The sequence below is a fragment of the Carcharhinus amblyrhynchos genome, chromosome 19, assembly GCF_965287045.1.
Source record: "Carcharhinus amblyrhynchos chromosome 19, sCarAmb.v2.hapA, whole genome shotgun sequence".
Lineage (NCBI taxonomy): Eukaryota > Metazoa > Chordata > Chondrichthyes > Carcharhiniformes > Carcharhinidae > Carcharhinus > Carcharhinus amblyrhynchos.
The window spans coordinates 30,351,190-30,364,572 of record NC_137342.1 but is presented as its reverse complement, the minus strand read 5'-3'; the positions used below and the strand labels follow the sequence as shown (position 1 = coordinate 30,364,572).

Genomic DNA, 13,383 nt, shown 5'->3' with positions numbered 1-13,383 from the left:
CTCCTCCCCTCCCCTCCCCTTGCATGCAGTCTTATCATGTCACCATCTAAACATATCAACCTCCATATCATGCAGCCCATCCAGCTCAACCACTTTCTGCTTGGCTTGGGAACTATGCATTCGCTAAATAAATAAACAACTTTTCTCGACAGCTCCATAACCTCTGCATTATCAGTTTGCTTTGTCCAAGTCGAGCCCATTTTGGATGAACCGCAAATTCATCCAGTTAAACACTGGGAACATCAAAGCTATCTTCTTTGATCATGCCACAAATGCCTGATTCTTGGCTCCAATTATGTTCTACCATCTGGTCAAAATCCTATGGCCACAGAAATGCTGTTGAACCAATATTCTCTGACAAAGATGGCCTACTTTCATACCTCTGGTCCATCAGTTCATCTGCCACTGAAACCCTCATTCATTACCTAGTTACCTGATCTAGGCTCGATTATTCCAATAATCTCTTGGCTGGCCTCCCACTTTCAGCTAACTGCTACCCACATTGGAACCTACTTCCGCCCTTAGATAACTCTATTCCTCGAATATATTGAGGAGAAAATCTCAGCAGGTAAGCTCAATCGCCTTTGCCCAGTACTTGCCAAGTGTGTTTTTAACCATTAAAAACTTTGGGATTCCCTCCCTAACCACATCTCTCTCTCTTTCTTTGGCCATTCAATAATTCCTTCTTTAGTTGGGTGCCTATTTGTATCCGTGAAGCATCTGAACGTGGTTATTCTGCATATATATATGCAAGTTAGTACTATGGCTGCATTTATAAGAATTACTGCAATTCAGTCAATCCTTGTAGCCTGATGTGGAGATGCCAGCGTTGGACTGGGGTAAATAAAGAAGTCTCACAACACCAGGTTAAAGTCCGACAGGTTTATTTGGTAGGAAATACCACTAGCTTTTGGGGCTCTGCCCTTCGTCAGGTGAATGGAAAGTTCTGATCACAAGCAGGGGATGTAAAGACACAACACTCAGTTTACAGAATACTGATTAGAATGCGAGTCTTTGCAGCTAATCAAGTCTTAAAGCTGCAAATAATGAGTGGAGATAGCATTAAGCATAGGTTAAAGAGATGTTACTGTCTCCAGACAGGATAGTGAGATTTTGCAAGCCCCCCAAGTCACGGGAGTTACAAATAGTGTGACATGAACCCAAGATCCTTGTCGCATCCAGGAGTCGGGTTGTTCTGTGGAATGTTTCTTTGAAGATCTGCGCAGTCGGCCGGACTGGTTTAGTGTGTTGTACACGGAGGACCCGGAAGTGTTAGTGTGAGGGCAGCCGGCCGGTTGTTGCGTCCATGCGGAGCCGGTGGCGGCTGTCTGCTTCAGAGCGGAGTTGGAGCTGGGGGAAGAAGGAGGCTGGCAGCCTGTTTCATGGTCCCGTGGACGGAGCTTGTGTGACCGGTGAGCGAGTGGCTTAATGATGCTGTGCGAGGCTCCGGAGGGCCTTTCCACCGCCGTCTTTAAAAGCCTGCCAGGTAAGAGTTTGTGGCGAGGGGCGGGCGCGAATGCAAGCAGGGGGGGAGAGGTGCCTCTGTCCACCCTGGGCCCCGGGACCAAAAGATCAAAGTAAAGCAAGAGTCAGACTGGCAGTGTACTCTCCTGTCCTTGAACACAGCTGAAACTGGCCTGATTCACAGAGACTTTGTCCATATTCGACCAAGTGATTGAATGACCAAGTTGTAAAGCGGTTTCTCCACTTTCAGAAGGCATTTCCAAGACTGTATTGGAGTTCGCGACATTTAGAGTATTTGTTGATCTTGATGAGGATGGAAGTGAAAACTCCAAAGACGCCGGTGGTGACCTGTAATATACTGTGCCCATTGAATTTCACAGTAACTTAATTGCAGTGCCAATGTAAGCCTTACTTGTGACTAATAATCTTTAAATTTTGAAGGCGCTTCATGCTTTTGTTAAATTTTCCAGTAGCAAAGGATAGTTAAATGAAGCAAAATATTGATGTTTTCGAATTATTTCAGGAGAAACTAAACCTGTGTTTCAAATGTTAAGAACTTGAGGAACAAATTTAATAGATGTAAGTTATTAAGTTGAGCATATCCACTTTACTAAATCCATTTTGTGACATTTCAGTTATGCTAGAATTTTCCATTTGTGTGACTATCATTATTCCAATCGATGTGGAATACTGGAACTCAGTTTTAAATTGAGAAAATCACAAAGTTCCAAGGCCCCTAGTGGAGGAAATCATCATAGTTGAAAAGTGTAAGAAGGAGGAGGAAATAGATTAGGCGATGCCATGCTTGAATATAAAACCTAGAGATTATGGGAGGAAAGAAAGAGAAAAGTTCTGGAGTCTTTGGAAAAGAATGATTTAATGTGGGAGGCTGTACAATCAGTCTAGGTTTCAATGCTGAGGAGGCAGAGAAGCATGTGAGGTAGCATATTTGGTACTTCAGTGGATGAGACCATGTTCAGAGCATTGCTGACCACAGTAGTGTTGATAAAGTAGAAAATGGTTGCAACGATATGTTGAACACTATAGATGGGAGAAGGATTACCAGATGGCCAGTATTTCTTTGCATTCTTTCCAAAAGTGCAATGGGAGAACTGGAAGAGTTAATATATGGGACAACTATTGAATTCTTGGACTGACATGAGTTTTATGCTAATTTGACGTGACAGGAAAGTGTTCTTTTGTGGCAGTACTGATTTGATATGGAGGGAAATGGTGCTTTCGTGACCAAAACCTATCAGTACTCAGTTTCTCTGAAAAAGCTTTAGAAAGGGAACCAATGTAAGTGTCCCCTTTGTGGTCAGAAAAGTTCGACCAATAATTGTAATGGATAAAAAAAGACTTGTGGGTGGAGCTACTAACTGAATTGGAAAGACCAAAGCCAATGTTTTGTTGTAAAGTTTGCTGAGACTTCACCTCAACTCTGCTGCTTATTCAGGTTCAAACAGACTTTGTGAAACCTTGGAATCCTGCAGAGCTGAATTTCAAAACCAACATCCTTAACCCTACCACCACTGCTTGCTACGACACTTACAATATTATTCAATTCATCTTCAAGCTCGGTCTCTGTCCTTAAAAGCATCTATACTTTGGTAACCTCCAAACTTGATTTTGGTAGTGTCGGTATCTATTAATCTGCGCTCTTTGTAAATGCTAATTTGGCAAAAGCAGATGAAAAATGTAGGTGGTGAAATGGGAAAAGGTGTGATCAGGGTGGTGGAGGAAGCAAGTACAGGGTGGTGGAGGAAGCAAGTACAGGGTGGTGGAGGAAGCAAGTACAGGGTGGTGGAGGAAGCAAGTACAGGGTGGTGGAGGAAGCAAGTACAGGGTGGTGGAGGAAGCAAGTACAGGGTGGTGGAGGAAGCAAGTACAGGGTGGTGGAGGAAGCAAGTACAGGGTGGTGGAGGAAGCAAGTACAGGGTGGTGGAGGAAGCAAGTACAGGGTGGTGGAGGAAGCAAGTACAGGGTGGTGGAGGAAGCAAGTACAGGGTGGTGGAGGAAGCAAGTACAGGGTGGTGGAGGAAGCAAGTACAGGGTGGTGGAGGAAGCAAGTACAGGGTGGTGGAGGAAGCAAGTACAGGGTGGTGGAGGAAGCAAGTACAGGGTGGTGGAGGAAGCAAGTACAGGGTGGTGGAGGAAGCAAGTACAGGGTGGTGGAGGAAGCAAGTACAGGGTGGTGGAGGAAGCAAGTACAGGGTGGTGGAGGAAGCAAGTACAGGGTGGTGGAGGAAGCAAGTACAGGGTGGTGGAGGAAGCAAGTACAGGGTGGTGGAGGAAGCAAGTACAGGGTGGTGGAGGAAGCAAGTACAGGGTGGTGGAGGAAGCAAGTACAGGGTGGTGGAGGAAGCAAGTACAGGGTGGTGGAGGAAGCAAGTACAGGGTGGTGGAGGAAGCAAGTACAGGGTGGTGGAGGAAGCAAGTACAGGGTGGTGGAGGAAGCAAGTACAGGGTGGTGGAGGAAGCAAGTACAGGGTGGTGGAGGAAGCAAGTACAGGGTGGTGGAGGAAGCAAGTACAGGGTGGTGGAGGAAGCAAGTACAGGGTGGTGGAGGAAGCAAGTACAGGGTGGTGGAGGAAGCAAGTACAGGGTGGTGGAGGAAGCAAGTACAGGGTGGTGGAGGAAGCAAGTACAGGGTGGTGGAGGAAGCAAGTACAGGGTGGTGGAGGAAGCAAGTACAGGGTGGTGGAGGAAGCAAGTACAGGGTGGTGGAGGAAGCAAGTACAGGGTGGTGGAGGAAGCAAGTACAGGGTGGTGGAGGAAGCAAGTACAGGGTGGTGGAGGAAGCAAGTACAGGGTGGTGGAGGAAGCAAGTACAGGGTGGTGGAGGAAGCAAGTACAGGGTGGTGGAGGAAGCAAGTACAGGGTGGTGGAGGAAGCAAGTACAGGGTGGTGGAGGAAGCAAGTACAGGGTGGTGGAGGAAGCAAGTACAGGGTGGTGGAGGAAGCAAGTACAGGGTGGTGGAGGAAGCAAGTACAGGGTGGTGGAGGAAGCAAGTACAGGGTGGTGGAGGAAGCAAGTACAGGGTGGTGGAGGAAGCAAGTACAGGGTGGTGGAGGAAGCAAGTACAGGGTGGTGGAGGAAGCAAGTACAGGGTGGTGGAGGAAGCAAGTACAGGGTGGTGGAGGAGACAGATGTGAAGGTTTGCAGTAGAGCAGAAGAGGAGTTGATGGGGATAGAAGCCGAGGCTTAAAATTAATTCAGATTAACTAAATTTACCTAATTATCTTGTGATCTTTGCAACTTATTTCTTTGAATAATGTTATAGATAGGTTAATTGAGAATGTTCACAATGAAAAAATGTGAAGATTTGCAGTGTTTTTTTTTGCATTAAAAACTGAGCAATATATGCTGCACATTTGACTTTAACAATAACAATCTGACGAGACAATAATTATTACTGATCCTATGAATTACCATTGAGAGTATAAAAGACTGGAGGATCAGTGAACAGGGACTGAGCTAATTAAAATGCAGTGACCTAATTAACCACACTTCTTTGGTTCCCTTGCTGAGCTGTGTAGTAAATAGCGTACCTAATAGAAATATATTAAAAATAGTCTGCACAAGGTGAAAGACACACTGCATCTATTTAAGAGGTTCATAAAATACTTTTCCAATAAGGCTACCATTGGAATATGGCAATTGCTTCCTACAATGGCATATTCCTCCCAAGAGTTTTAATAACTTTTACTAAAAATGTCAGTTATATCTTGTAGGTTATATTTTAATTACTGGTAATATTTGAATTATTCTCCTTCAGTAAACTTCATTCCTGGATTTCTTTCTAAAGTATACAAAATTTCAAGCTCTTCGATTCATAGTACTTGGATTTAATATTTATCACCAATGTGAAAGAGCTTTATATAGTGGTCCACTCGCATGGACGTGGAATGGCCTGCATTTTGTGGTCAGCGGCAATGTGTTGATGCTCGTTGCTGACCTCAAAAAGCTGTATGCTAAAATCAGGCAATCTTTGTGGTGTGGCTTTCCTCTTTCACAATGTTAGCTTGAATCTGGCACCAAGTTAAGGAAATCTCAATCATCAGGGTAAACACCACTCATGGGGAAGTATTCTCATAGACAGCAAACAAGGAAGTTTTTTAAAAAAAACAGATTATCTTTCAGTTTTTAAGTATCATTTTAGAGAGTAAAATAAAGATTGCAACATGAATGAGATTAAGGTAGAAACCAAAATATTAAAGTTTAAAAACCATGATTTTAATGTGTTGAATTTTTTTTATCATGATGGAGAGATTTGACATTCACAGATAAGTTTTCACATCCATTGAGCTGTTCATCAATAACTATGAACTTAATATATCATTAAAAACACAGTTACAACCTGTTCAACAAGATGTAATTTTTTAAAGGGTTTTTACAATGAGATTAATGGTGAAAATGGGCAGGTTCTCATTAGTTCAGTAATTTCCAAATGATTACAGGCAATGGTTTCATCAGTGCACTGTTTGGAGAAGCATGGAAATACTGGCAGCAGCTTCTGGATTTCCATGTTTAAAAGTGTGTGTGTGTAAACTCCAGAAATTGCTGTCAATTCCCAAAGAGCAATATGATGAACACAGACAGTTTTGCTGCCATTGCCGCCCCAAAATTTGAACCAAGTTTGTCTTTTTCTGTTGCGGAAATCTAGCTGCTCCTGTAGCTTTCAGCAGGTTGTTAAACAACGCTGAGCCTACCATATCTGTGAAGTACAAAGATTCAACATCAAGCCACTGAGCTGCAAAAAAGTGAATAATAACTTACATTTGTATAGCAGTAGTTCATGATATATAGTGTTTCATAGCCAATTACTTTAGAAGCATATGTATTGTTGTAATGTCAGGAAACACAGCAAGATCTTACAAACAGCAATGAGAATGTCCAATCTAATTGCTTCAGTGGCATTGGTTAAGAACATAAGTATAAGAACATAAGAAATAGGAGCAGGAGTAGGCCATCTAGCCCTTTGAGCCTGCCCCGCCACTCAACAAGATCATGGCTGATCTGAAGTGGATCAGTTCCATTTCCCCGCTTTCTCCCCATAACCCTTAATTCCCCTGTCTGTCAGAAACCTATCTACCCGTGACTTAAATATATTTAGCGAGGTAGTTTCCACCACTTCAATGGGCAGAGAATTCCAAAGATTCACCACACTTTGAGTGAAGAAGTTCCTCCTCAACTCTGATCTAAACTGCATTCCCCCCCCCCCCCCACCCCCATCTTGAGGCTGTGTCCGCTAGTCCTGCTATCCTTTCTAAGCAGGAAGAATCTCTCTACCTCAACCCTATCCATCCCCTTCATTATCTTATACGTTTCTATAAGATCCCCCCTCAGCCTTCTAAACTCCAACGAGTACAGACCCAGTCTATTTAGTCTGTCTTCATAGGCCAACCCCCTCATCTCCAGTATCAGCCTAGTGAACCACCTCTGCACTCCCTCCAAGGCCAATATATCCTTCTGCAAGTGCAGCGACCAAAACTGCACACAGTACTCCAGCTGCGGCCTCACCAGTGCCCTGTACAGTTGCAGCAAGACCTCCCTACTTTTATATTCTATCCCCCTCGCTATAAAGGCCAACATTCCATTTGCCGCCTTGATCACCTGCTGCACCTGCAGACTGGGTTTTTGTGACTCGTGCACAAGGACCCCCAGGTCCCTCTGCACCATATCATGTTGCATCTTTTCGCCTTTTAAATAATAATCCCTCCTACTATTATTTCTGCCAAAGTGGATAACCTCACACTTGCTAACATTATACTCCATCTGCCAGGTCCTTGCCCACTCACTCAACCTATCCAGATCTCTCTGCAGACTTTCCACACCCTCCACGCAATTTGCTTTTCCACTCATCTTCATGTCATCAGCAAATTTTGTCACCCTGCACTCAGCCCCTTCCTCCTGATCATCTATATAAATGGTAAACAGTTGAGGCCCCACCGATCCCTGTGGCACTCCACTAGTCACCAACTGCCAACCAGATTAGCACTCATTGATACCAACTCTTTGCTTCCTATTAGACAGCAGTCATCTATCCATGCTAGCACCTTATCCCCAACTCCATGTACCCTAACCTTCTGTAGCAACCTTTTGGAAATCTAAAAACACTACATCCCCTGGTTCCCCTCTGTCTACCGCACTAGTCACACCTTCATAGAAATCCAATAAATTCGTCAAACATGACTTCCCCTTAACGAATCCGTGCTGCATCTGCTCGATCAAACCATTCTTTTCTAGGTGCCTCGCTATTTCTTCTTTGACGGATTCTAGCATTTTACCAACTACAGACGTTAAACTAACCGGCCTATAATTCCCTGCCTTTTGTCTGCTACCTTTTTTAAACAGCGGCGTAACATTAGCTGTTTTCCAATCTTCTGGCACTTCCCCAGAGTCCAGCGAATTTTGATAAATAATTACTAAGGCATCCACTCACCTCTGCCATTTCTTTCAGAACCGTGGGATGCATTCCATCTGGTCCTGGGGACTTGTCCACCTTCAATCCCATTAGTCTATCAAGCACTACCTCTCTAGTGATAGTAATCACATTTAGGCCCTCATCTATCTTTAATATCCGGCGAACTATTTGTGTCCTTTTCCGTGAAGACCGAGGCAAAAATCTTGTTTAAAGCCTCAGCCATTTCCTCATCGCCCACTGCTAGATCCCCCCTCTCATCCTCCAAGGGTCCAACATTCACTCTAGCCAGCCTCTTTACATACTTGTAAAAACTTTTACTGTTGTTTTTTATATTTAATTATATTATATTTATATATTTATTTTATTTATTTATGTTTATATTTATATTAAGCGATAACTTCTGGTAAGAACACCAGAAAAGCTTTCTTGTTCTTTGAATAACACAATGGGATCTTTTTACACTGGTCTGAAAGGGCGGACATTGGTATGATTAACCTCTGACAGTGCAGTACTCCGTACGTAGTACATTGAAGTGTCAGCTGAGATTATGTACTCAAATGCCTCTTGAACTCTCAATCTTCTAACGGTGACAGATGTCCTACCACCTAGCCAAGGTTGACTTCAGAAAATCTCTCAAACAGGAACTGCAAACTTAATTCTGTGGATAAAAAACAATAAATGAGTATCTCACCATTGAATAAACCATAGTTCATAGGAGCACCATCTTATTCTAACAGGAACAAAATATGTCAAACTAAGTCAATCCATTTATTGCTCAAGTGCTGAGAACCTGTGATTGAAGGTACCCGTTTTTCAATATTGTAGTTACTACCACTGAATGTTATGGGACAAGTGTTGTTGGGTTTATTACTGGTTAACTTCATTGACAATCTATCTCAGAAAATCACATGGTTATTAAGCAAAATTTAAACATTCTTGCGTTTGGGATGATGGAACTGAAAAATTGGTCAACGTGCTCTCGAGTGATTTCTGATGGAATGTTAAAAATGATTCCATTCCCCAAGCAGACTTCAATGTAGTGTACTGATGTGTTTTGTTTTTGAAATTGAAGGAAGCCTAATGACTTTTGTTGTGGACTACAAAGACTTATTCTAAAAATGCATCTTCAGTGAGCTAGGTTTCAGAATTCTGTAAAAAAAAAACTTTGAACAACAGCAGAGAATCCAGCCCAGCCCTTGCAAGGAGAAATGAAGCGGCATAATACTGTAGAGCAGCCTTAACTTCTGTACCAGTTACAGGAATGGCTGAGATGTTACAATAGTGTACTCTGATTTGGGTATGAATTCCCAGTTTTAATTATGAAAATATCTGGTGAAGGGATGTTATGGTAATGTACTTTTTCTTGGGGTAGACATTGTCTTGGATTTTGCATTCAGCTGTGAAAGAATGGCACTTGCTGTTCACTAGACTGATAGCTGCCCACACACTCTTCACGGGCTTTTGAGTGGCAACTTGTTGTCATAAGGCGTCTGATCCAGTTTGGCGCCCTTTACAGGGGACCTGTGACGTCTGTGAGCAGGGCAACCAACAACATCAGATTGAAGAATCCTCACTGAGACATGCATAGTCTAAACCAGTAAGTATAAATTGGAATATTTAATTCATTGCAACATCACACAGAAAGTAAAATAGAGTAAATGAAAGATGGGATTGAGAGATATCAGGACAAAAAGAAAACGTTAAAAATAATATATTTTTAAAAGCTCTCCAATAATTGCAATTTGAAAGAATGAGTAACACACTTGTAAAAGTTAATTTTCATTGCTAGAGAGGTCACCTGAAAGTATTTTAAGACTTATTATAAAATCAAAAATTCACTTGTTCCTGAATGCACCAGCCCTAATCTTTCCTTTTTTAATGGTTAACTCATGGGTAAGTATGGTATCTGCATACTCTTGCATGGCTTTTGATGCCAAGTCTAAGAGAGGGGTTATTGGTAAAGCTTTTGGAAGAATGGGGTATATTGGACAACATGGGCAACATCTTCTAGTCTCAAGATTGTCAGAGACTGGATGTATGACTGAAGATGCATGTCAAGACCCAATGGATGTCCAGATGCGCAGACATACATGGGAATTGCCCAGGAAGTTTATACCTCTGATGGACTTTTTCCCGAGACTCTGAGCAAACGTCTGCAACTCTGAGCCAGAATCAGAGATTATGGACACTTCCATGGTGCTTAGCTGGGTTGTTACCAAGAAATATTAGACAGATAAAAGCCTAGTCTAACACCTGGGTAACTACATAACCAACTCACCAATCATCCAACCATCCTTCCCCACCCCCCCCCCCCCCCCCCCACCCCCACCAATAACCCTGACTACTCCCAATAACCCTAACTAAACCCTGACTACCTCCAATAACCCTGACTAAACCCTAAAAAGTTAAATTTTTATTTGAGATTGGTAGAATAAGAATAGCTACATGCAGAAAGGCCTTTCAAGCAATTTATTTTCTTTATTTGCAGCTTCTGTGCTTTGTCCGGTGGAACCAGTGGGAAGGTGGTTTGAAGCACTTGTAAAGCGCCGGGCAAGAAATGTGTCAGCCTCCTTTCATGAGCTGGAAGATGAAAAAGAATCATCTTCTGAGTCAGAAGATGAAGAATTACAATTGGAGGAATATCCATTGCTGAAAACACTTGACCCAAAGGATTGGAAGGTTTGTATTTATTTATTAAACATTGTTCTAATGACAGTATTTAAAATCACTTCTGCACACGCGTGCGCATGCATGAAGCTCCCCCCAACATACAAAATCATTGTTGAGTTATGTAACTTTAAATGTAGGAGTGTTGAGCGTTTTGCTTTTCTATTCCTTTCACATTTGTTTTGAATTTCTTTACCAATTTTGATTATTTTACCTTATGGATTCAGCTAGTGTAATCCTTTGCAAATAAGAGTTTTATTAACTTCCATTACTTTACAATCTCAGGCTGTACTCCTACCTCTTCCCTGAAAATACTGTTCTTTACTGCCTCAGCTTTTTACAGTTTGACCATAACTGGGCACTATAATAAGAAATTAATAATAAATCTGGAAACAGTCAACAGGTCAGGAGGCAACTGGAGAAATAAACTACTTCTAAAGACTGCGGCACAAACTGACCGCGATGTTACCAGGGGCTTTGAGGGTTAAGTTATAAGGAGGAATTACATAAACTAGGCTTGTATTCCCTGGAATATGGATGGTTAAAAGATAGTATGATTGAAGTTTTTAAGAGTTTTGAAAGGAGCTGCTGGCGGTCAATAGAAATACTTTATCCATTATTGAGGGTGTCTAGGAAAGAGGGACATAACCTTAAAATTAGAGCAAGAGCATTCATGAAAGAAGTTGTGAACCAGTTCTTAAAGCAAAGGATAGTACAAGTGTGGTACTCTTCCACAAAGAGCTGGAGGTGCAAAAAGCTTAATGATTTAAAATGTGAGATCAATAGATTTTTCCTAGCCAAAGGTATTGAGGGAAATGGAGACGGATGGAGTCTGAACCTAGATCAGCCATGATCTTACTGAATTATAGGACAGACTGAAAGACCTCAATGGCCCAATCCTGCTCCTATCAGCTTTTATAACCAGTAGCCTGGGTAAGGATAATACATTGGCTGTTTGATCAATTATTATATCTATGTAATTTCCTAAACTGCCTTATTAACATGCCATTTACTTTTAATTATTTTTGCCATGAATGAATATCTCAATCTCGATATAGTGTATTGCATGATATTCCCAGTCTCGTCCTTCCCTATATCTCTACTTTGTAGTTATGAGTTTTCTGGATCAATTCTTTTACTTGCCCAAAATTGAGACTCCTGTTTTCAGAGGAATCATTCCATGATGCATAGCATGCACCTGTGTGGAGCACACTGGCAAGAAACAGAAGTCTCTAGCAAAGAAAATGCACAGTTTATTTAAAACTTTCAAGCTGGGTTTTTATAAATACATTACTGGAGCGACGTGTTAACGTCTAAAAAGCCTTATCCTGTGACTCCAGAGGCTACTGTAAGACCAGCCTGGGCACCACAAGCTTCTTCAACATCATTACAAGAGTACAGCAAGGCTGCATGCTCTCTCCATTTCTTTTTCTCTTGGTTATTGATTTCACCATGAGGAAGGTGATGGTGGATGCTGACTTTGGCATCCTGTGGCAACATCACTGGTTGATGTCCTTGGGATTTCACAATGACTTTGTCTTGTTGGCCAAAGAATTGCGTGTGCCCAAGATGTGATCATCTGCCTTGAGATTAGTGGCACCAAGGTTGGTCAATGCGTCAGCTTTGAGAAAACTAAGACAATGATGACTGAATGGCAACAAGGCCCTCACAGTATCATTTGGACAACAGAACGTCAAGAGGGTTGACAAATTCCCCTACCAAGGACGCAATACCTTCAGGCAGGATAGTATAGAGATTGTCCACACAAGAATTAGCAAAGCAGCATCTGTCTTCCATTGGTTGCACACGGTCTGGTGTCCAACGCCATCAACATGGTCATGAAGCTGTGACTTTCCATGTCCATAGAAGTGCCGACTACAATCTATGCCTGCGAGACATAGCAGAAAACACAAAGGTGTCATGTAAGCTGAATTTCTTTACCAACGCTGCCTATGTAAGATTCTGGGCATCACATGAAGATACAATATTATCAATGAAGAAGTGCTACAGAAAACTGGTCAGAGGTACCTGTTGGATATCGTGACAGAGAAATGACTGAGGCTGGCAGGACACTTTGCCTCCCAGGCATACACTCAGGTAGAGAGTGGATCTTGGGACCCATTTGAGACAATGCTTAATGACCTATTCCAGGTAGCTGTTGTTCCACAGGAAAGCTTTGATGTGCCCTACTTTGGTGCACAAATGGCCTTGGACTCTATTTGTAAGATTGCTAATAAGGCCAATCTTCTGGCCTGTGCAGCTGTAGGAATCTAACGTGTATTGACCCAGGAAATTAGGCTTGTGGTACGTAGTATAGATTAGATTTCTCAGCTAGCATGTCCGAGAAAGAGGGCTCATTTGACTGTTCCATTTCGAAGGTGAATTTGAGCTACAGAAAGGAAAACATTAAAGTGTATAAGAAAATTCGTGTGTGCCGCTACAGGTTTAAATATAGAGACATATTATCTGCATATCACGTTCACCGCCTCCATGTATTTATGGGCTGCCAAGACATGGGTGATGTCCCAATACACCTTATCTATGACTAGTTCTGCACAAAATGAATTGGACATATGTTTAGGTTGCTCCAACCAGTTCTGAGTGAATTCTTCACAGCCTAATTGCTGAATGTGCTGTGTCACTATATCATGGCAGCTAGAGGTACTACCACTTTTTGAATCTATTCATCAAACTCATGAAGCTAGCAACTTACACAGTTGAATTCAGCTTTAATGATGATGTATGCCCAAAGAGATGGCATTGCCAGGGGATCCCTGTGGAGCCAGCTCTCACTAACACTTTTGTTAGTTTCCATGAGAAACAC

The 13,383-nt window shown here is 42.3% G+C and overlaps 1 protein-coding gene across 1 annotated transcript in view; it reads left to right on the top strand.

The window, feature by feature from the left end:
* Positions 1-1,316: 1,316 nt before the first annotated feature.
* The window catches only part of dnajc2 (DnaJ (Hsp40) homolog, subfamily C, member 2), a 43,972-nt gene continuing 31,905 nt past the window's right edge, over positions 1,317-13,383 (top strand). Inside the window, exons 1-2 of the mRNA XM_080207466.1 lie at positions 1,317-1,486; positions 10,381-10,571. Coding sequence (XP_080063592.1) covers positions 1,429-1,486; positions 10,381-10,571 — 249 coding nt within the window. The 5' untranslated portion in view covers positions 1,317-1,428. The remainder of the gene's footprint in view (positions 1,487-10,380; positions 10,572-13,383) is intronic.